This window comes from Myiozetetes cayanensis, unplaced genomic scaffold (genome assembly GCF_022539395.1).
Source record: "Myiozetetes cayanensis isolate MyiCay16 unplaced genomic scaffold, myiCay2020 scf21, whole genome shotgun sequence".
In the NCBI taxonomy this organism is placed as follows: Eukaryota; Metazoa; Chordata; class Aves; order Passeriformes; family Tyrannidae; genus Myiozetetes; species Myiozetetes cayanensis.
In genome coordinates, this window is record NW_026087423.1 from 22,068 (window position 1) to 44,870 (window position 22,803).

The window sequence follows — 22,803 nt, forward strand, 5'->3', positions numbered from 1 at the left end:
CCCCAGAGCTGCTCAGAGGCAGGAGAGGATGGCAGGGTCACAGCTACTGCTGGTGAGCCACAAAACAACCTGTGCTGTTCCTGTGCCATCCCCCCAACCCAGCACAATGGAGGGATGAGAGTGGGCACCCTAGCTTGAGAAGAGCTGCTCTCACAGGGCACAGGGGGACAGGCATGAGCCCACAAGCTGGTCCTGCAGTGTTGAGCTGTAGCCCTACAGCTGTGCTAGCCCAATGGGGATATCTGGCCCTGAGCCAGGGAAGGAAGCAGGGCACAGCCAGGCCTGAGGGTGATGGGGGACAGGGGGGGTGCACAGCAAACCAACAGCACTGGTCAGGGTGGGGGACTGAAGGTGCCCCTCAGCTCCAGACATTATCAATGAGTGGAGGAGTGCCCTGTGTCCCTCCAGGCTGGGCAAACAGTGGGGCTGCAGACAGAGAGGCCAGGAGTGGCCAGACTGCCAGCACTCCTCAGGCACCGCAGTATGTGCTATGCCACTGGAACAAGGACCTGAAACAGAGGTATCACCCTAGGTAAACCTTTATTGTCTGGCTGGTGGTGGTACACGTGTCAGCACAGGTGTAGAGACGTGATGGAGGGGCGAGCGGCGCTGAGCACATGGTGCCGGGAGTAGGGGCTGCCATCCTGGCTCCTTCCTTCAGCCTCAAGCTCCCCTGGGACCTCTCGCCCCTGCCCACTACCCAGCCCACAGGTGCTGCAGCCCCTAGTGCGGAAGTGCCCCAGGTGCACGTGAAGGTGGGAAGCAGGGTGTCGGCACAGCTGTGGAGCTGTCCCCAGGGAGGTGACACCAAGCAGGGCCTGTGGTGGGTAGAGGGGCTTCCTCACAGGGAGCCAAGGGAACCACTGACAGGTGCTGCCTGTGGGATGCCTGGCTGGGCTGCACAGTCCTGCTCAGCCACTGACCCACACCATGCCCCAGGCCTGGGGGCACAGCTTCGCCTGTGCCACTCCAGGGACACAGGAGTGCTGCCCCCAGGGTAAACAGTCCCTGGAAAGCAAATAACTTAACAGGCTGGAGCGCAGGGGGCAAGCCAAGCCAGGAGCATCCCCAGCAGCGCCTGCATGGCCCTGCCCATGGGGTCAGCCCACAGCTGGCTGGGGCAGAGGCAGCTCTGGCAAGGCAGAGGCATGGGGGTGCCTGCTTGGCAGAGTTCCCCCTGTCCCCAGTGCCAGGCCTGTGGCCCCCCCAGACCCTCCTGGGGCAGGCAGCTCCCCTGCCCACTGGCAGCCCTGGAAGCAAGGGCAGTGGGAGGGTGGGCAGGGCAGGCTCTAGCACTCTTTCTGCCGCATGCGCAACTCGTGGCGACGCAGGTGGTTGTAGAGGGACTGCACATAGGTGAAGACACACTTGGCGTCTGGCTTCTTCCCCATGATCATCATGTCTTCGACCTCCACCAGCGGCACGCAGTCCACCAGCGTCCTGCAGAGATGAAACCCTCAGGCAAGCTGCCCTGCGTGGGGGCTGGGATGGAACCCCACACTGCCCAAGGCCTGCTGGCACTGGGCACTGCTGCCCTCAGCCCCATGCAGCTCCTGCCTGCCCTCTAGTACCCCCAGTCCTGCCGCTCCTGGCATTAGGAAGAGTAGGTGTTGACTGCCCTGGAGGCTGTCTGCCCAGGGGGTTTGCCCACCTGTCTGCATCCCTTGCCCCCCTGGTGCTCTCCGCCCCAGCTCTTGGTGCTGGTAGTCATGCCCTGCTCAGGCTGTGCCCACCCTCCTCCTCCTCCAGCGGCTGGTGGTGCCCCCTAGGGAGAGCCCTGCTTGCCTGTACATATCTCTGCAGCCTCAAGCCCCCCTGTCTGGTCCAGGGAAAGCAGGGACAGGGGGCAGATCTCAGTCGCAAGCTGCCCCTCACTCCTGCTTCAAACCCTGGCCCTGCTCTTCTGCCTCCTGCCAACCAGGCTCTTAGCCTTGCCCCTGACTAGAGCCCAGGGCTGCCTGCCCCAGGCCCAGCACTATTGGGGTGGGTACTGCCCTGCTTCAGTGAGCTCAACCTGGTGTGTGCCTATTGCCTCCTTTCCCAGCCCAGCATGCTGTAGGGGTCCATGGAGGACCCTACTCCAGCAGCTACCAGCCTCGGGGAGCCATGGCAGATCAGCCATGCCTGTGCCCCAATCCCCACAGCCTTGGGGCTCTACCACTGCCCCTTTGGTGGGGTGGCCACCCTACCCCCACCACCCATCCAGTTCCCTGGGCTGCTTTGTCCCCAGACTGGGGCTCCCTGGGTGCTGACACAATTATGGGTCACTGTGACAATCAGGCAGGGCATGGAGGGGATCCAGCCACCTCCATCCTCTAGTCTTTCTACGAGGGGAGTAGATGTGGGGGAAGAGGGGGTGGGGCACAGAAGCAACTCTGCCACTGCTGCAACCCCCATCCTGGCCATGCCCAGGCCCCTGCATCCCTGCAAGGCATTGTCCCCTCATGGGGACTGATGGTGCTGGAGCACCCCGGCTGCTGTGCTGCTGGGGCAAGGGCTGTGCCAGCACTGGGGGCTGAGCTGGCTTGAACTGGCAGCCCCTGCTGCTGTCATGGCTGGCTCAGCTGCTCCGGCCCCAGGCCACCCTCCAGCTGCAAGGACAGGATGCACAAGGAAGGTCCAAACCCCATGCTGCCACCCACCACCGCAACACCCTCATCCCTGTCACCACCATTCCCCTGCTGTAGCCCCACTGTGCACCTTGACCCTCCAGAACAGCCCCCCCATCCGTCCCTCCCTCCCTCTCTGAGGAAAGACCCCCAGCTGCTGCCAGCTCATGGGGAGCACCAAGGCCCAGGAGAGCCCTGCCCAAGCCCCCACAGTCCCAGCCTTCCCACGGTGCCTTTGCTACACTGGTCAGTGGACTCCGAGCCCACGACCTGGCTGGCACTAGCCCCATCTCATGCTTTGGCCAACGTGGGGATGAGGGGCCATGCTCAGGGCCTTGGGAAAGCCCATGCCTGGCTCTGGGGGTGAGGGCGGAGTAATGGCAGCACACAGAGAGCAGCTTTGCCCTTATAAAGCCATTGTTTGGGCTCTGGTGTGCCAGTGCTGTGCAGAGCCAGGGGAGCCATGGCTCCAGCACCAGACAGGATGCTCTGAGACAGGCACAAACACTGCAGGATGAGGCAGGACTCGAGCCTTGAGTCACACTTTCCAGACTCCTGCTCCTGCCCATATATGAGCAAGGCAGCACCTCGGGGCTGGGCATATGCACTCTGGGGCAGGGGAAGGAGGCAGCAAGTGCAAGCAGTAAAGCTGCAGCAGCCCAGGGGGGTCACCCACACTCAGGCAGCATCACTCAGAGCACAGAGCTGAGTCCCCAGCAGCTCATCCTTAGGTTAGGCTCAGCCAGGGGGAGGGATCTGTTCTCACTACTCCCCTGGAGAGTCAAGACTTCTATAGGGTGACAGTCCCCACTGCCCAAAGCCCCATGGGTGTTATTCCAGAAGACCCAAGGCCAGTCAGCTGCCTCTGCCCATCTCCTGGCTGCAGTGGGGTCCTGCCTGGCACCACCGGGCCTTGCCCCTTGCCCACTGGCATCCCCCAGCCTTGTCCCCAGCCGCGGCAGCTGCTTCCCAGCCGAGCCCTGGTGGTGGTGAGGCACAGGCAGATACTTGGAGGGGAAGGTTCTCACCATTGGTCCTGGGGGGGGTGACAATGGGCTACGACTTTTTGGTTTTTACCAGCCCCTTCTGGACCAGGCAGCGATAGAATTCCTGAATGTATGTGTACACACACTTCCAATCTGGCTCGCGCATCCGGACCATGTCCTCCACGTCCAGCAACTGCGGACAGTCCGCGTGCTTCCTGGGTGCAGGGAGAGAGAGGGGCAAGCCAGTGACCACAGCCCAGTCAGGGAGGGGAGGAAGAGAAAACAAGAGACACAGATCAGTGCAGTTCCCGTCCCCCCAGAAGCTGCTCTGCTCTGGCATGCTCTGGGTGTGCGCGATGCAGGGGCGGGAAGGCTCCAGGCACCCTGTGCCAAGGCCATTCAGTGAGACTGGGGGGGCACAAGCAAGGGGAGGGGGAAGGGGCAGCGAGTGAGCGGTGTGGAGAGGCGTGAGGTTCAGAGGGAAGGACAGACAGAGGAGGAGGAGTGAGGTGTTCTGGTGCGCCAGGTGCTCGGGGAGCGGGTTCCAGAGTGGAGCGACGCTCTATATAGCTTCTATATAGACCTGTTAGGAGGATGGCAGGGCAAGCCCAGCCCTCCTGCCCAGCTCCGCTTGGAACCACGCAGCACAGCCCTGGTGCAGGAAGCTTAAGAGAGGACGCTCACAAGAGCTGGAGGAGGAAGGACGAGAGGCCACCTGGCTTCCAGGCCGGAGAGATGATAGCTCTCTCAAGTCCACGCACTGGTTCCCCAATTAAGGCAAAAAGTCCATTACCAGGAGCGCCAAGAGCCAGGCCCGCAGCTCCCTTCTTGCTCCACCAAACAGCACTACGGCACCCAGGGAGCTCATGGGAGCCCCCAGCTCACCCCATGGCCACGGACACCAGCCGAATGGGACCCCAACCCCTGGCCCTGCCCCCGGGCAGGGTGCTGGAGGAGACGAGTGGATGGGTGGGAGAGAGACAGAAGGAAGGAGAGAGGGGCCTGGCTGCCAGCCCTCCAGCTGGGCACACTCTCAGCACCCAGGAAAATCAGAAGCAAAAGGGGAAGGGAGGAGACTAGAGAAGCTGCAATGGTGTTTGAGCCCCTATGACTGTGAAAGTAGGCACCTGACATGGGCAAACCCTGCTCCCCACAAGATGCAGTCCCACACCTGGCACCTTGGAATGGGATGTACTGCCTGCAGCCACATGGGCTTAGGGAGCTGCTGCCTTGCCCTGTGCTTGGGAGCCCAGACCCCCATGCCCACCCTCACCATACCAGACTGGGCTGCACTGGCCCCTTGTGACTCTGCCCAGGCAGCTGCTGCTTTCCCACCCAGCACCCAACCTTATTGCATGACATGGGGGGAGCAACACATATGGGCACCCACCTCTGGCACCACCACCCTCATCCCAGCAGCGAGCAGAAGAGGCTGCCCCCCCAAGCCACCCCAAGCTCATATGATGAGCATGAGGGGTACATACTCTGCAGAGGAGAAGGCCACCTCGAAGTTGTGGCGGCGGTTCTGGGGCGTCAGCTTACTGTAGTCAAACGCATCAGGGAAGAAGTTGTGGACCAAGGCACAAAAGGCCATGCCGTCACTCCAGCTGGATGAGAAGTTCTGGATGTCCACATGCTGAGAAGGCAAGAGAGTTACCGAGGGACAGAGTGACCGGCCCTGGGATGGGAAGAGGAGGTGGCACCCACCTCATAGCCCCGGGTCTTGGCTCTGCACCAGTCCAGCAACATCTGCTTGATACTGTTGGCATTGGGCACGCCGAAGCTGGAGGAGCGCTGCACAGTGGTCTGTGATGCTGCAGGGTTTGGTGAGCTATGGCAGGAAACACAGGGTGTTATCCATGGGTGTTAGCTGCAGGATGTTATCTGCACAGTGTTCACTGCCCCAGCCAGCCTGCCCCAGGCCCAGCCTCACCTCCCGCCTTCCTTCTGCAGCTTCTCCATCATGGCCTTGCGCGCCTGTGAGGTTGAGGTCTTGGGCAGGCTCTGAGCCTTCATTAGCTCCTTCTTCTTCTCCGCCTGACGTCGCTCCAGTGCAGCCAGGCTGCTCTGCCTGGAGGCACTCTCATCCTCACGGTCGAAGATGCTGGGAGAGAGATGAACAATGTGAAGGGGGCTCCAGGTGGCCCAGGGAAGGGCAAGCAGTGGCCTCAGCCCATTGCCAGCCCTGGCACTTCAGAATCCTCCACGTCCCTAGGACAGAAGAGAGTGGCTTAAGGCCCCTTGCTGGCAGACATGTCTTTGTGCCCATGGAAGGACCCATGAGGACCTCTGAACATAGTGAGTGTACCCCAAGGACCAGGAGGCTTTGGGGACACCCTTGCACAGGGACACCACAAGCAGATGAGTGACAGGGACTGTATGTGCCGGTCCTTGCAGACACCACCACTCACCTGCCGGTCTTCTTGGACGAGGAACTATAGGATGATTTGGTTTGAACAAACGTGCTCTTGCCATCTGCAGAGAGAAAGGAAGGAAAGAGGCCCTGGGCAGAAGCTGAGGCAGGTGGGACTTGGCCTGCACCAGGGCAGTGATGACTCAGCGGCAGTGATGCCCCAGGGTTACACCTGACGATGCAGCAGGGAAAGGGCAGGGAAAGCTCTTACTGTCTGATCTCTTCACATAACTTGACTCCATGGTTGTGGTACGGGAGGTCTTGGTGCCATCACCTGCAGAGACAAGGCAACAGGAACAGCTGGGCTGGGAGCAGCAGCATCCACAGACACCAGCTGCTGCCAAGCACCCTCACAACCATGCAGTGCAATGGGTAGAAGTCTCAGATGGTAGAGCCACAGGCATGGCAGGCAGAGGGAGGACAGAGGGCACGTGCCCCCCAGGCAGAGCAAAGAGGTCAGCACAAACAGCAGAGAACTGGGGTATCCCTCAGACCCTGCAGCCACTCGGCTTGAGCCACCCAAGTGACTGGGAGAACAGCGGTATAGGGGACAGGAGACAGGCCAAAGATGTAGACAAGGCCCTGCCATGCCAAGAGAATGGGGATCAAGTGGCAAGTCATCAGAGCAGATCCATTAATGATCCACAGGCAGGCTCTGAACAAGCCAGAAACTCAGCCCTGAACTAGTCCTGCTCCCAGCAGTCAGGCCAGACCCAGGACAAACAGCAAGTGGCAGAGAAACTGTGGTGGCAGAGCATTGGGAAGGGTTCTACATGGCCACCGAAGGGCCAGCACACCGGTCAGTGAGCCCAGTGCCCCCCAGCCTGGCCCATACTAGACTGGATGAGACGCTCAGTCTTGGTGACGGTGCTGCGCGCTGAGCCATCAGCTGACTGAGTGCTCTGCGTGGTGGTGGTCTCGGTGGTGTGGCCAGCCCTTCCTGCCATAGCCTGGCTCCTAGCCTCCTGCAGTCGCTGGTCTCGCTCCTTCTCCCGCTGGTCTGCAAACACAGGTGAGAGACAGCATAAGCAGCGAGAGGCAGGGTGGTGGACACACTCCATGCCACACCAGAGGTCCTATAGCTGCTGTTGTCCCACAACTGGCTCATAGGAAGTATGATGTCCCCGGCCTGGCATAGCCAGGGGGGCAAGAGAAGACCCAACATGCAGCCTCCAGCCTCTCTGTGGCTTGGACAGCCCCGCTCCAGCACTCTGCACTGCCTCCAACTACTCCAACTGCAGTGGGAGTCACTGTTCCCCAAGTACCTCGCTTGCGCTGGCGCAGCTCCCGCATGGCATTTCGGATAAGCCGTCGCTCCTCAAAGTCCGTTGTCTGATCCAGCTGCAAGAGGGAGAGGTCAACATCACTCCTCTGCCATCAGCTTGGGGTCCCTTCATCTTCCCACAGGAGCCAGAGGCAGAGGTACCATCTTATCCAGAACATCCTCATCCTCAATCTTGCTCAGCTCCTCGACATTCAGCTTGCTCCTTCTCTCCACCTCCCTCACTTGCACCTTCTCTGTGCCGTTGGGCAGCTCTGGCTCCAGCCTCAGAACCTGGGGCTGCTCCACCACCTCCGGCTCCATCTGCAAGGACAGTACGGTGCAGCTGAGCCCCTGCCAGCTCAGCCACCCCCTACTGCTGCTCGGGGTCCAGGCCCCCACCACCCTAACACTTGCTCAGTGCCACAGGCAGTGAGGACCCTGGAGAGGACATGCCACATGCGGCATAAGAGCTCTCAGCCAGTGGGACACCACAGGCATCTGCAGTGCCCAAGGCAGGCAGGGGGGCACGGCCTGCCCCTGTGGCACCCACTGCCCTTGGAGGGCACAGCAGTCCCTGACCTCCTCCCAGTCTGGCTGGCAAAATATCTCCAGATACTCCCTGCTCCCTTCAAGAGATGGCCGGGCCCCCCAGCAGACAGGGGCTGCCTGGGGTTACAGGCTGGGCAGTGCCTGGTGCCCAGCTGCAGGTGAGGTGTTGGCAAGGCCAGTGTGTGCTGTTAGCAGCACAAGGGATTTCCATGGAATTAAGGGACTTAGTGGAGAGAAGAGCTTGTGCAGGAGATCAAGAGCCTCCCCCACATCCCTGCCAGGATCTAGGCCAGCTCGGCCCCTGCCTGAACACAGCCAGGACACCAAGTCCCTTTCAGCACAACCACCAGCAATGCACAGCAGGCAGCAGGCCAGGCCCGGAACAGGAGGCAGCAGAGATGCCAGAATTGGCCTGGAGTAGCCATGCACACATCTGGCTCAATCCTGCATCCTGCAGCCCTGCAACTGGCCCACGGCAAAGCCATGGGCAGGAGCTGACATTTGGCCACATGCACCCATGCCACCACCTGTGCCAGGCACTGCGGCAGGGGCAGGACAGCTGCCTGTGGCCTCCTGCCTGGCATGCCAGCAATGCAGAGCAGGCAGGCACTGCAACTGTGCCACAGTGAGCCCAAGAGGTGGTAGATCCTCATGGTGCCGTGTCCCTGTGCATCGTGGCCACAGTTCCATCTTGTGCCTGGGCTCCAGACACCCCCAGGAGCCCCAGGGGCCGGTGCCCCCTCCCACCCCTTGCCATGGGACAGGGCTGCCCACACTCACACTGCTGTTGGTCCGGGAGAGGTGCAGGGCTGATTGTTGGCATGTGCTGGAGAAAGTGGGTGGATGAGCCACAGGGCCGCTGGGCTCCTCGGTGCCCTCAAAGTGGGCGCAAGGGTCCTGTGCTTCCAGAAAGAGAGTGCTGATGTCCTCCACAGGGGGCTCCTGCAGCCCTGGTGCCAGTAGGTCGAGGCAGCGGCCCAGGCGCTCCAGCTCTGCCCGCAGCTCCAGCTGCTCCTGCTCCAGTGACTGCAGTGCCTGGGCCAACGCCTGCACCCACTGCAGCGCCCACTGCAGCTGCCCCTCTGCCACCTCCCAGAATGCTGCCAGTTCCTGACACAGCTCAGCCAGCTTGGCTGTCCCGGCCTGTTCCAGCCCCTCCAAGCTGATTCCCAGCATGGCGGCGGTGCAGGCACTGCAGTGAGACTTGCTCAACCGTCTGCTGCCTTTTATAGGGGCGCAGGGCACCACCCCAGCTGGAGGCCAGCCCGCTCCCTGCCTGTGGGTTATTCTGGTCCCAGCAGCTGGGGGGTCCCTCAGAGGGGTGCTGAGCCAGGCACCACACTTGGCAATGTGTCCGGCTTTGGGACCAGGTGGCTTGGCAAGGGGAGCTCTGCAAGTGGCCCCCCCACCCTGGTAGCTGCCAGGGCCTGATACCAGCGTCGGGCCTGTGGGACACAGCAGGGGGGACCAGTCCCGACCACTGCTGTGCTGGATGAGTGACAGGACCAACCACTGCTGTGCCCTTTCGTCCAAGCGCTCTCCCACTCTGGGCCAGCATCACCCACAGCACACCAACACCTCCAGCCCCAGACTGGCACCGGTGCAAGGGCCTCAGCCACAGTCGGGATTTTTACAGGTCTCCATACCCCCATGCTGCCTGATGCCTGTGCCATGGGGAGTCCCTGTATGATGGACACAGGCAGCACCTCACCAGCAAGAGGACACGCTGCAGTGGCTACTGCCCCCAGGTCCGTGCAGCCCACTGGTCCCTCCAACCGAGCCCTACCTGACAGGGCTGCCAGCACTGCTGCCTTCTCCTCCTCCTCCTCCTGTCTGCACACTAGGAGCACACCTGGCAGCTGTGCCTCCCGCCAAGCAGCTGATTGGTCTCAGGCCCCCCACCCCACCAGGCAGCTCCACTAATACCTTAATGAGAGCTGACGGGTGCTCAGGCCAGGGCCGCCTAAGCGCATTAGCATGGGGAAGTCAGCCCGCTGCAGGCAGTAAGCTGCCCACAGGTAGGACCTGCTAGCAGGTGTGGGCAGCACCTGAGAGCAACTCTGCCAGGCTGTGGACACTGCCTGCCTCATGCTGAGGAGGGCTGGACTGAGGACAGGGTGAGCCAGTAGTGCCACAGCCACCAGTGTGCCACAGGCCACTGGCAGTTGCCATGGGCCACTGGCAGTGTTGTTCCCGTAGAGGCAGCCAGGCACGCGCGGGGCCATGAGTGAGGCAGAGCTGTGTTTGACATCCCAGCTTCTGCCAAGGCGGCGCGTGGGAGCCTCACATTACCCTAGATGGGCAGGAGCAGACAAAAGCACTTGAAGGGCTGCACGCACGGCTGTCTCCTGTGTGCGTCCAGCCCCAGAGTGGCTGCAGCCCACTCTCCCCCCAAAACACTGCAGAGTGGTTGTTTTTTCAGGTTTTTCTCTAGTCGTACCCAAGAATCCCTCCTGGGCCAGGTGTGCTGGGACTCCACTCAGGATTGTGGAGTGGGAGCAGGCAATACCCACAGCTCCAGGATAGGTTAGAGATCTTCAGGGAGCCCCACCCCAAGACAGGTTCCCCAGTGCCATGGCCAAGGACCATCCCCAGGAGGAAAACCAGGAGTGGGTGGCAATGGGGTTTTCCCTGAGCTGTTGCCACCCTTAAAGGTGCTTAAAACAGAAGGAGATGCAAAAAAGACTCCCAGCTCGCTTCCCTCCCCCTCCCCGAATGTGTGGGTACATGGTGGCACAATCCAGAGTGCAGGGGACTCGTGGGGCTGTGCAACCACATGCAAAGCCAAGGGTCCCTTGATGGAAAAAAACTCCCAACCAAAACAAAACAAAAGCACCAATCAAAACCAGCCGGAGCCCTGCTGGTCCCTGGTCCCCACCCCAAGCCCTGGAACTGTCAGGTGATGCCCAGGTGAGGCATGGCCCCACAGCACCACGCCCCCCTGGGCACTTACCTTGGTGACATTGCTGCTGACACTGCTGATGTTGCAGATACTGCTGACGCTGCTGGGGATGGTGGTGATGCGGATTGGGGTGCTCCGCAGCCCCAGGGTCACCTCTGCAAGGGGAGGAAGAGGCATGTGGGGTCTGCCCCAGCCTGGAAGTCTCAGCTCTACAGCTGGAGATTGGCTCTGGCTGGGCAGCCCTGGTGCCCCACGCATCCTGCCCTGACAGCAAGCACGAGGCTCTGGTACAGGGAAAGGGGTTTGGGGACAGGCAAGGGATGGGAAAGCCAGGCCCCCCTCACTATCCTGGCTTATCCTCCTCCCCAAGGAAGGGCACTTTCTGCAGTGCTCCAGCTGGATCCAGAACCCCCTGGTGTGAGGGATGGCCACAGGAGCATCCTGAGCCAGTCACATCTGCAGGCAGGCAGGGGTGGGGCAGGGCTGGAGTGGGACACACAGTGGAATGGGACATACTAGGACAGCCTGGGCTCCCCTGAGCCAACAGTTCAGTGAGGACAGAGGATGTGGCAGGGCTGTAGGGGCAGGGCAGGGATTGGGCCGTGACCTTGAGCACAAACATATCAGGACAGTGGGGCTGAGGACAAGCTGCAGGGCCAGGTGGTCTCTCTGGACCGAGATGCCATGAGAAGGCTCGGTGTGCCTGCCAAGGGGTGACAGCTGCCAGGCAAGCTCTGATCTTCTGGCAACACCCATATTCAGCCTCTGGGCTGCCAGCAGCTGCTTGCTGCCCACCAGCACCAGCCTGGCCTAGCACTGCCCACCTGCCTCCACCTCCCATTATTGCCCACCATCCTTCAGTGCCTGGTTGCCCACTGGCACCCACCTGCACCACTGCCAAGCTGTGCACATAGTCCCATCGGGAACATGGTCCCACAGTGCTTATGGCCTTGCTGGCACCCATTCCACTGTGGTGCCCACCTTCCTGACAGACACCCACCTTTTTCAGTCCCATCTCCCTGAGTGACATCCACCATGCCCATCACTCCTACGGCACCTAGCCTCCCCCACATACCACCTGCCCACTTGACCTGTCTTGCTCGCCCCATACCCCATCAGTGCCCACCTGCCCGCTGGCTGCCGGGGGTGGCCGTGATGCGGGGCGCGAGGGGCTGCACACGCCCATCCTTGATCTCGATGGTGAAGAAGGTCTTCATGGCGTCGAGGCGGCGGCCGGCGGGGCGCGGAGTCGGGCGCTGCTCTGCGCCGCCGCTGCCCCGCGCGTTTTGAGCGGGCGCCGGCGGGGCCGTGCGGGGCCCCCGCTGCCATTGGGCGGCCCCGGCTCCGGCTCCGGCCCCGGCCCGCCCCCGCACCGCCCGCCCCCGCCGGCCCAAACCTCTGCGCGCGCTCCCGCACCGAGCCGGCGGCGGAGGGCGGCGGGGGTTCCGCGGAACGTGGCGCTGCGGGGATGGGAGCGAGGTCACCGGGCTGCAGCCACCGGGACTGCGACCCCCGTTTGGTCCCGCACAGCGCATGCAGCCCTCCGGGGTGCCCCCTGCGATGCACGCTGCCCCCCCATCCTGCGGTACCTGCTGCAATGCATGCTGTCCCCGCCCCAGGCTGTCACACCGTGCATGCAGCCCCCCAGCGTCCCCACGCGATGCACAATGCCCACGTAGTGCCTGACCATGCATGGAGCTCTCCACAGTGCCCGCAAGATGCATTGCTGTCCCCGAGAGACCCCACTACACATCCACCATCCCCGGAGGTGGCTGCAGCCTCTGCCCCCTCTCCCTACTCCTGCAGGGGCCAGGTGCTTGCGAACATGGATGGGAGGGAGGGAAGGAGGGATGCTGGACAGGGAGCAAAAGAGCAAGGGAGTGGCCAGCAGTATCATGCAGCATCCTGGTACGTTGGAGTTCCACATCTGCCAAGTCTCCACGAGGAACCTCCTGCCAGCAGGAAGCAGAGAACAGAGGCAGACACCACTGAGATCTTACCCGTGCGGCCAGTTGGGCACAAGGAGGAGGGCACCTGCTCCTGCTGGTGAGTATTCAGGTGAGCTGGGGTCCCTACTAGCTCCTGGGTAGACACTGGCGCTTGGGAAGAGACAGCACAGATAGGGAAGGGACAGGACAAAGGGAGCAGAGGGTGAGCACAGCACAGAGTGCTGCTGCCATCCCCACAGTACAGCACCCTGGAGCTGCCCTCCCTGTCACGCCACACTCCCTAGTGCATAGTGCCAAAATCTGCCAGCATCTGTAGGCTGCCCCACACGCCAGGCATGGGCTCTGCCCTGCAGTGCCAAACCACACTGCAGAGAAGGGAAGGATCTGTGCCCAGAAAGGCAATGGGGGGTACCTGGGGTCTGTGCCAAAAGGTCGGGATGACCCCTATCCCTGTCAGGCCCTTGCATTGCCTCTGGAGGGGAGGGGGAGGGACCTGGGTGGCTCAGCTTTCAAGGGTGCAGGTAGAGTTCTGCCCTGGGGCTGGAGTCACTGATGCCCATAGAGCTGGAGACGGGAGGTGAGCTCAGCCTGTCCTCAGAATCCACGTGAGGCAAGGGGATGCAGGTCCTGCACACTTCCCTGCACTCTGGGCTGTGCCATGCTGCAGCCCAGCATCTTCCCAGGGTTTCTGCCTTTCCAGAAGCCAGCAGCCCCCAGGGACACCTCAGAAGGAGGGGATCTCTGCCTGCAAGGGCAGCTCCAAGAGGGGACCCTGACCCTGGGAGCAGAGAGCCGCTTTTTGGTTTTCCTGTTTACTCCTGGTACAGCAATGTAGACAGTTTTCCCAGCAGTAGGAAGAGGGCAGCTGCTGGCCACTGGAATCCCCCAGGGCTGCAGGGAGGCCCCAGAGGGTGCTAAGCCTGGGGGAGGGAGAGGGTGGTCAGAGCCAGCCACACATTGCTCTCAGCCTTATTGGGAAAAAGAATGCAAAAGTCCGGGGTTTGCTGCCGGCACCGATTCCCTTTCATGGCCCTGTGGCCACCTTACCAGAGAGAGGGTCTGGTAAACAGCCCGCCTGGAACCCAGCTCCCTGGCCGGAACGGGCACTACCACTACTTGGCTGGGCAGAATCAGCCTAGGGTGGCCCTTGGCCTGGCCATGTCTTGCACTCACATTCCTGTTCCAGCATGCATGGGCTGGAGTCACATCCCCAGGGCTGCCTGGGATGTGCATGCCACTGGGCAAAGGAGCGGGGGACGGGAGGCTCTGGGGCGGCACTAGCCCCCTGGCAGGGGGCCACAGCCCTCATGTCCCCTCCCCATCTCTCTCAAAGGCTGCACTTACCCACTGGTGGCCTCCCGTGTCTCCCATCTGGCCCCAGTGCCTGGCAGCGCACCCCAACATGGAGCTGTAGGATGAGAGGGGCAGAGCGCTCAGTTGAGGGTTGCATGCAGTCCCCTATTAAGCTGCCTTGGCACACCGACCTCCAGCCCTGGGCAAGGAGGACAGTGGCAGCTGCTACCATTTCTGTACCTGGCTGGCAGCACCAGGCTGGCCCAGGTGCGGCTGCTCTCCTCTGGGGCTTTGCCTCCTGCTGGGCTCTGCAGCTCTAGCTGGCCTGTCCAGGCTCCCTGCCTTCCAGGCTGCCTGTTGCTGCCCCTGGGGCTGGCCCTGCCCCAGCTCCCCAACACCATCCTCAGGTTCGGGATCGGGCTCTGGGGCCGGCTGCAGCTCCAGCAGCACAAGGGTCCCTGAGACCACTTCTGTGGGTAAAAAAAGAGGCTCTGCTTGGAGAAGCCTGAAGCTGCCTGCAGTGCATCCCTGCTCCCTTGCAGCTCCTCCAGGCACCTGGCTCCCCTGCACACCATTTGGGAGGTGTGCCCTCCATTGTCCTGTAGCTGGCCAGGCATAGCTCTGGCCTTGGGGATGCACCCAGACAGGGCTTTGCCATGGACATCTGGGGGGGACTCACCCTGGGCACTGGGTTTCTGGGGGTCTCCCGCCTGTCGGCTGCACAGCTCCAACATCCTGCCTGGGACATGCTCCTGCTCCACCAGGTCCTCTCGCTCATGGTCCTGGGGAGAGCAGGGGTTGAGAGCAGAACCAACCCTGCTCCGGTCCCTGACTGTGTCCCATATCTGCCACCTGGCCAGGGACATGCAAGCTGTGGCCTCTTCCCATGCTGTCCAGGTCCCTGTCTGCATGCTGCTGGGGATGGACAAGCCAGTCCCTGCACAGGGGTCAGTGCAGGAGGCTGGCAGGGGGACAAGTGTCCCCACATGCTGCTGCCTCCAGTGGGCAGGGAGGGGACGCTGTGTCTGCTGAAGCAGGGCCCCAAACCCTGAGCACCTTTGGGGCTCCTGATATTCCTCTGGGGGTTGATCAGCAACGAGCTGGCACTTGGGTCCCTCTGTGGCAGCTGCCCCAAGCACACTAGCCTTATCAGCGTGGATGCCAGCAGGTGGGAGAGGACAGCTCCTGCCTCATGCCCTCAGCTCAAGCACTCCAGGGCTTCATGATCCAGGAAGCATCCAGTTTTATATCACCCTGTCTCTGCCCATGGCACCTGCTGCTCTGCTTGGCAAATGATGGGATGTTCTGGGCACAGGTCCACACACAGGTGATAGGTGTGTCCCTGAAACACATGTGAGCAGGGCCAGGATGTCCTGGTGTCAACCAGGGAACAGGGTGCCAGTCCTGGCTGTGTCAGTGCCTCTAGCAGCACTGTAGGCGTCCCTTGCTATGACTCCAGGGTGGGGGTAGGTGAAGAGGTGACCATACACTGAGGGGGTACAGGAGAACCAGGTCCCAAGCCCAGGGATGGAAATGGCCTTGGGTTTGGAGTTATCATCTGGACAGAGTAAGATAGCCCCGCCAGCTGCTCAGAGATGCCCCAGCACAGCCAGGACTGGGGGCAGTGTGCCCCTGGGAGACAGGGGAGGTAGACAGTAGCTGAAAGGTGGCCCAGGGCCACATACCCTCTGCAGCCTCCTGCTATAGCCCTGGGGCAGGTGGAGGGGTAAGCAGGGTTGGATGGAGGCAGATGGGGGAACTCATGCCTTCCTGCCTGGCTGCAGTTGTACCCACTACTTCTTCCCTTCCCACCTTTGCCCCTAAAGGGCAACCCTGCAGGGTTGGGTGCAGGGATCTCCTACCACCACACAGTCCCTGCGGGAGTCACCCCCACTGCACTGAAAACCCCATTCCTTCCAGCCCTGCCCACTAGCTCCTCCTTCTCCCATCCAGAAAGCCCCAGCTTCACTGCAGAATGAGCCCTGGCCCCTCGATGGTTGGCAGGAACAGTCATCACAGGATGGGAGCTCAATGTTTCTAGCTGTGCAAGGGGACTGCTGCAGGCAGCTGCCACGAAAGAGATGAGAGGCTGTTGCTTCCAAAGAGCCTCATCCCCAAGAGCCAGAGCAGGGAGGGGTGTACCATGCGCACTAACAGGCCCCCAGACCCCCATCAGGCTGCATCCTTGAGAGAAGCCAAGGGGCACCCACACCTGAGGCCCCAGCTCCACCTCACCACTGCCAGGGTCATGATGGCACAGCTCAGCCATGTCCTCCCTCTCCCCTGAGGCCCCAGCCCCACTTGCCACAGTTTCCTTGGGCAGGCAAGCACAGCTTTCCTGGGGCTCTGTGCTCCAGACACACAGGAGCCCCAGAGAAGGGCAAGGTCTTCAACAGTCCTGTCTCCCATAGCACCCTACACACTCACCGCCAAAACTTCGGGCTCCTGGGCAGGGGGCTGCTCAGCAGCCCCCCTGTGCCCACTCTCCTCTAGCTCAGCTAGTGCCGGCAGTTCTGCATCGTCCTGATGGCTGCTCCCCCTTCTCCTGGCTGTGCCCAGGGGCTTGGCACTGCCCTTGCCAAGGCTTTCCCCACTCTCAGTAAGGGCTGGTGTTTCAGCATTGTCCCTCTGGATAATTTTCGCATCCCCGGGCACAGTGCGGGGCTCATTGCCAGCCCTCCGGCTGCTCTGCACATTCCCAGCCAGGGTCGCAGCTGGATGGGAGCAAAGGTACTGTTCAGGAAGGAGCTGCCCACATCCCAGGCTCTCCAGAGTAGCCACCCCAGAGCATGGGAATAGTGCTTCACCTTCAATCTCCTCAGCCCGCAGCTTACGGATGGCAGCTCGGATCACCTTGCGCTCCTCATACTCACCCGCTGCCCGCAGCTGCAAGAGGGAAGGACCCGTGAGAAAAGCAGGGTTAGCTCCAGCACAGGGTCCATCCTGGCATGTAGTCTGCCCCAGCACATGGTCACTCACCAGTTTTGTCAGCTCCTCCACGCTGGTGATGGTTTCGAGCTGCTGGGACAAGGCGGCCAGGGCTGCCTGCTGTTCCTCCTCCAGGTGCTGAGACCTGAGCAGGGCAAGAGCAGCAGCCAGACAGAAGGTGGCATGGGCACTTGGGAGCAAAGCCCCCTCGTGGGCAGCTGGCAGATCCAGGCAATGGGCCCCAACATGTGCCAAGCTCCTCGGAGCCAGGCTGCTCCCACCTTCAAGCTCACCCAAATCTATGCCAGCCACAGTGGGGCCAGGCATCGCAGCCCCCATCTCCCAGGGCAGAGGCAGTGGGTGACCCCCAGCTCCCCACTGGACTCACTGTGGCCAGTTCTCCTTGTCGTCCTGTCTGTGGCTGCCATGCTCTGGGCGGAAGCGCTTGGATGCCAGTGCCTCCTCGTCCCTCTCCAGCTCCTGCCGCTGCAGCTCCCGGATGGCCGAACGGATTCGGCGCCGCTCGGCCAGGTCCAGCGTGGCCTCAAGCTGGGTGCACAGGGCAGGGCTCAGCACCAGCTCTGACTACTGAGCCCCTTTCTCAGCCCTGGTGCCACCCTCTGCCGTGCTGCCCTGGGCTGCCCACGCTCCAGACAAAGGAACTGTCTGTCTGTGGTGCCCACGTGCCCAGTGCATGCTGCCCAACACTGCCAGGCCCTGAGGGGAGTCAGCATAGCACCCCCTGGGCAGGATGCTGGAATCAGCCATGGCAGGGAGGGGCTGCCAGGGTGGCACTGAGACCTCCAGCATGTGAGGGGGAAAAAGATGGGCAACTGAAATGAACACCCACCAGTGGTCCCTGCAGCCCCCAAGGGTTGGTGCCCTGCAGCTCTGCACCCTCCCCTCTCTGAAACAAGCCCTCCCACACACAACAGCTGCTCCAGCAGCTGAGGGACAGCAAAACCTATTTTCCTCCCATCCCCGTGGTCCCCAGGAGGTGTTGGTTGGGAGTGTCCCAGCACTCCACCAAGGGTTCCTCCTAGCCCCCCTGCAGCCCTCCCCATCCTCATTCGGTGCTAGAGGATCGCAGGTGGCTCTTGGAGCCAAATCCTTAAGTGGGATCTGTCCTAAATCAAAGTCCAACCCTCTATGTGTGGGAAGCAGGGCCACAACTCCCCCTCAGATGCCCTCGATGAACATCTCACAGGTGCTCTGGGTGCTCCTTAGCCTACTCAAGGCCAGGACCTGGCACCCAGCATTGCTTTTCCTCTTTCAGACCAGCCCTGCTACCAGCCCCAGTGCTTTCAGGAGGCCATGCACAGCCCCCCTCGTGATGTTGAAGGGGCAGAAGCCAGCCAGATCTGCATGGAAAGGCCAGCCAGGCCTTGCTATTCCCTCCCACTGTCCTGCTGCGGGACATCAAGACTGACCCAATGCTGGGGACCCAGGAGTAGATTTCCCATGGAACTCATTAAAAATAAACCCCGTGACTCACAGCAGCTGCTATCAGCATCAAGCCTCAGCATGCTGGGAGAAGCCATGGCTGTGCCACAGGACAAGAGCATCAGTCCCCTCCCTTCCTGTCCCACAGGCCACTAACAGGCCACCCATATGGGCTCTCCGGGTTCTGCTGCAGCGGGGATCCAGGGTTGGTCCCTCAGTTGGACCCGAGCTGAGCCACATGGAGGGCCCCAAACCACCTCCTGCATGCAGACGCCCCTCCAGAGCCCCTGAGGAGCCATGGGCCTTTGCCCTCCCTGCTCAGAGGTTGGGGACCAGGGAGGGTATTCTCATCCTAGTGAAGCCAGCAGGCGCAGAGCAGGCTCAGAGATGCCATGTGCCACCCTAGCAGCAGCCAAAACTGTAGTACTCCAATGCCTCAAGGCCCAACCGGGAGCACTATCCTTTCCCAGCTGGGAAGATTCCAGTGGCCGCAACCACCAACTCCCAGGGCAGACCAATGCTGAAAATACATATAACCCCTGGGGGAGCTGCCTGGACCCAGGCTGATCCCTCCCTCCCACTCCGGCAGCCCCCGACATGCCAGATGGTAGTGCCATCCCTCCTAGCTGGGGCCTACAGCCCGCTGGGCTCTTATCCAGAGCAGGCACCTCCACCAGCACAAGGGCAGGGAAGCAGCTGGGAAGAACAGGAGCCACTGCGCCACCAGAGCAGGGTGTTGTTGGAGAAGAAATCAGCCCCTCCATCCTCACAGGCCTCTCATTTCCCGTCTGTCATGGATGGCTGCAAGAACCCTGGGAATGCTGCTGCAGCGGCACACTACTGCCAGGACAAAGGCACTGAGACACAGCCTCTCCCCAGCTTTTCCAACAGCAGTGGCAGCCACCCTGGAAGCTCAGCTCTCTTTGCATGGGGCAGCATCGATGGGCTAGGAGGTGGTGGAACCATGTCCAGCTCCAAACAAGGTGCTGGAGGCAGAGCTCCGGGGCAAGGATGAGGCAAAGACAGCTCTCCCTCCAGCCATCCAAAGGCTTTGAGGACAGGAAAACAGTCCTCAACCACACACTGGGTGACCAGTGCCCCAGCCCTTCCCTAAATGAGCTGCTGGCAGTGAGTGGCTTGGCCCCAGCAGCTGGGTCAGGGCAACAGAGGAGGTGGTGGGGGAATAAGGGGGGTGTGCACAGCAACTGCAGAAGCACAGAGTGCCAAGAAGAGGGCGACACAATGGGACACCAGCCCTACACACCCTGGTGCAGGGAACACACTAGCACCCATGGGTGCTGTGTGACACCCATCCACCAGCTCCAGGATCTGCCCTGCCCAGGAGGCTCCATCTGGGACCTGACCTGCACCCTGGTGTTGAAAGGCTTCTGTCCATGGGACAAATGGCAGCAGGGAAGGAGAAAATGCCTTGTGCCATGTCAGCAGGGAGCTTGGATGAGGCAAATTAGTAGCTTTGGTATCTCCGTGGTAGGGGAAGGCATGCTAGAAACCACAGGGCTGGGAAGGGACCAAGGGGCCCAGTCCTGCCAGCACAGGCAAACTCAGGGATTGGCACATGCCAGGGCCCCACAGGCCCTGCCCAGCCGCCAGCAAATTAATGGTTCTGAGCAAACACCCACCTCAGCACACAGAGCAGCTTTGTGAAAGGGCACTGGCATGGCACCCATAGGCTGCTTCCCCACTGGTGCCCAAAACAGTGGCACTCAGAGCCCTGGCATAGCAGGCAGCCCTTCCAGGAGGGCTGCAATTAGCCCTGCTCTCCGGAGTGCCTGAGCACACAGCACACTTGGGAGGCTGAAGCTTGGCCACAGGGAAACCTCTCTGGGGACACTGCAGCTGAGCACACTGAGCACCTTCTGCAGCCCCAAGGTTCACTGTCACCTTTGGAAGGAGCCATGGGGACTGTGGCTGCCTCTGGGCAGAGGAAAGCAGAAAAGACACTGGGTGACAGATGTGGCAGGGATGCAGTGCTCCTCAGGGCCACTGAAGCCTTTGCCAAAGGCTGCTGGGTATAAGAAGGGGACCTCACAGCAGTGACCTTCCTTACTCAAGCCTGCCCTGTCTCTGCCCCCAAGGGGCTTTGCATCCTCACTAATTAACCAGACTAAGACTTGGAGGGGCTGGGAGAGGGGAGTATTCCCAAGTCCAAGGTCAGCAGACCACAGCCTGGAGGTCAGCACAGCCCCAAGCACTCAAATAACCCCCTGTTTCCAGACATAAACCTAAGGGCCACCCTGCAGCAGCACCCTTCCCATCCTCCACAGCTCCCTCCCCAGGCTCCTCCAAGCCCTTAGTCACTTTTATGTTGCCCCACGGGTTGATCCCAACTGTCTTCCCTGGGTGTGGGGTACAAGTTGGCAGCTGGGGAGGGAACCATGTGGCTGTCTGTGGCAGGAGCTGGGAGGCAGAGGCTTCCCAGCAGCAACCAGCCCAGCCAGCACAAGGGTGAGGGGGCTGCAGGGATTGGCTCATGTCCCCCATCCTCCTTCTTCCAGTATCTCTGGGGACATCAGATGCTGCTGCCAAGGTGTCACTTGCTGGGAGAAAGGAGGAGAAGCAAGGCAGAGTGGAGGAATTGTGAGAGCAGAGGAGCACGGAGAAAGCGGTGGGAAAGGCAGTTTTCCCTTATATGGACTAATCCTCTTCCAGCTGAGTGGAGCCAAAAACATAACCAGAAAAAAAAAATTCCTTCCCTGCCTCATGTCAGCCCAGAGCAGGTTTTCCCTAGACTGTGCCGCACAGTACAGGGAGACCTGGGTCACGAGCAGGGTGGTCTCAGAAGGCAAAGGCCCATTACCACTCCTGGGGCTCCACTTCAGCCTGGAGACCTCAGTTGGGACATAGCAGAGCTGGAGCACTGTCAGGATGTGGAGAAACCCAAATCACCCATGCCCACACCTCTGCAGGGGTGATCCGACATCACCCCACGAGGAGAAGTGGGCTCCTCAGCCCACGAGCCACGGGTAGATCTACCTGTCGTCACTGAGAACTGGCTGAGGGTGGCACAGCAGGAGGTTCGGCCCGGGGCAGCCCCCGTGCCGACCTACGGCAAAGCTCCCCCTCCCCGCCTGCATCTCGACTCTTTCCTGTTCCCGCAGACTGGCCTTCCTGGCTGACTCAGTTTCCTGCTGTGACCATTCCCCAGCGCTGGCCCGGGCCGCACCGGCGCAGCCTCCGGGGCAGCTAGCACAGCCCAGACCCGGGCCGGGGATCCCTGGGGGTGCCCGAAGCCGGGCAGCACGTTGTACGGGCTTCCCGGGACACCAGCCCCGGCTGAGCAGATCGCAGTCCAGCACTCTGATTTCCGCCTTCGGGACACCCGGGCCCTCGTCCCCCATAGCCCATCGGCCCCGGCAGAGCTCTGCTCCTGCTCCGGCTCCGGCTCCCGGGGCAGTGCCCGGCCAGTGATCTAGTAGCCGCCGCGCAGGAAGAGATGGGATACCCGGCCATGAGGGCAGAGCGCGGGAGGTGCGCCTGGCACCGCGCCAGCCCCGGGCAGACTAGGAGCCCGCAGCGGGAGAGCGGGGAGCAAGGAACCGAGCCGGCAGCAAGGAACGATTTCCAGGGATCCGCCAGCCGAGGAGATGAGCCGGGACAGGCGAGAGCGGTGGGGCCGGAGCCACCGGGGCAGTGCGAGGGCTCGTGCTGGAGCTCACCGGGGCTCGGAGCCAGAGCGGGCCCCGCCGGATGCTGCCGCCTGGGACCTCCAGCGCTACAGCCACTCCCAGACACAGCTCCGGAATCCCCCGGCCGAGCGGCAGACCGGCGGCCCAGCCGGTCCCGCTCTGCCCGCGCCTGGGACAGCCTACCCCGGCCCGGGGGGCTCAGGGAGCCGAGGTACCGCCAGGCACACACCGATCCGCCCCCGGAGCCGCCGCGAGCGCGCACCGTGCCCCGGCCCTCCCGCCGCGGGACTCACCAGCTTCCGCAGCGCTCCCTCGTCCATCCCGAGGAGACTCTCCTGGGACATCCCGCCCGCTGGGCCCGCGCTGCTGCGACCGGAGCTCGACGGCGGCCGAGACAACAAAGGGCGTCCGGGACGGCGCGGCCCCGCGCTTGGCTCGGCGACGCTCCCGCCCAGCCCCACTCCGTTGCCTGCCGCCCGCCTCGGCTCCGCTCCGCTCCCGCCCGCGCTCCTGGCAGCGACGCAGCCCCGCCACTTCCCACCGCCCCGCCCCGCCCCGCCCCGGGCCCCGCCCGCCTCCCGCCCGCCCCGCCCCGCCCCGCCCCGCCCGCCCCGCCCCGCCCTGCCGCCGTCGGCCCGGCCCCGCCCCGCCGGAGCAGGGGGGTCCCGGTGCCCGGTCCGGCCCCAGGACCGTGCACGGAGCCGAGCCGTGCCGTGCCCTGAGGCTCCGGGCTGCCTCCCGTCCCGGTCACCACGCCTGTGAAGGGGAACTCGAGTCTGGCCCGCCTGCGGTGGCACACCCGCTGCGGGTGTATCGCTGC

The 22,803-nt window shown here is 62.3% G+C and overlaps 1 protein-coding gene across 3 annotated transcripts; it reads right to left on the minus strand.

Annotated features, from left to right (window-relative positions):
* Nucleotides 1–515: 515 nt before the first annotated feature.
* SMTN (smoothelin) lies at nucleotides 516–22,451 on the minus strand. Of its 3 annotated transcripts, none has more exons than XM_050318650.1 (22): nucleotides 22,277–22,451; nucleotides 17,282–17,442; nucleotides 16,945–17,038; nucleotides 16,773–16,851; nucleotides 16,393–16,679; nucleotides 14,645–14,747; nucleotides 14,206–14,435; nucleotides 14,017–14,080; nucleotides 12,724–12,822; nucleotides 11,850–12,183; nucleotides 10,775–10,878; nucleotides 8,602–8,723; nucleotides 7,435–7,593; nucleotides 7,274–7,349; nucleotides 6,844–7,008; nucleotides 6,220–6,282; nucleotides 6,007–6,070; nucleotides 5,529–5,699; nucleotides 5,303–5,426; nucleotides 5,080–5,231; nucleotides 3,638–3,810; nucleotides 1,292–1,440 (listed from the first exon to the last, which is right to left on the minus strand). In XM_050318650.1, exons 1-21 carry the CDS (start codon nucleotides 22,325–22,327, stop codon nucleotides 3,666–3,668), a joined length of 2,847 nt encoding a protein of 948 aa, XP_050174607.1. In that variant the 5' UTR covers nucleotides 22,328–22,451; the 3' UTR covers nucleotides 1,292–1,440; nucleotides 3,638–3,665. The 3 variants fall into 3 exon arrangements, with proteins under 3 accessions (XP_050174606.1, XP_050174607.1, XP_050174608.1); XM_050318651.1 differs by having other exon boundaries at nucleotides 1,368–1,440; nucleotides 3,740–3,810; XM_050318649.1 differs by lacking the exon at nucleotides 3,638–3,810 and having other exon boundaries at nucleotides 516–1,440.
* Between the last annotated feature and the right edge of the window lie 352 nt (nucleotides 22,452–22,803).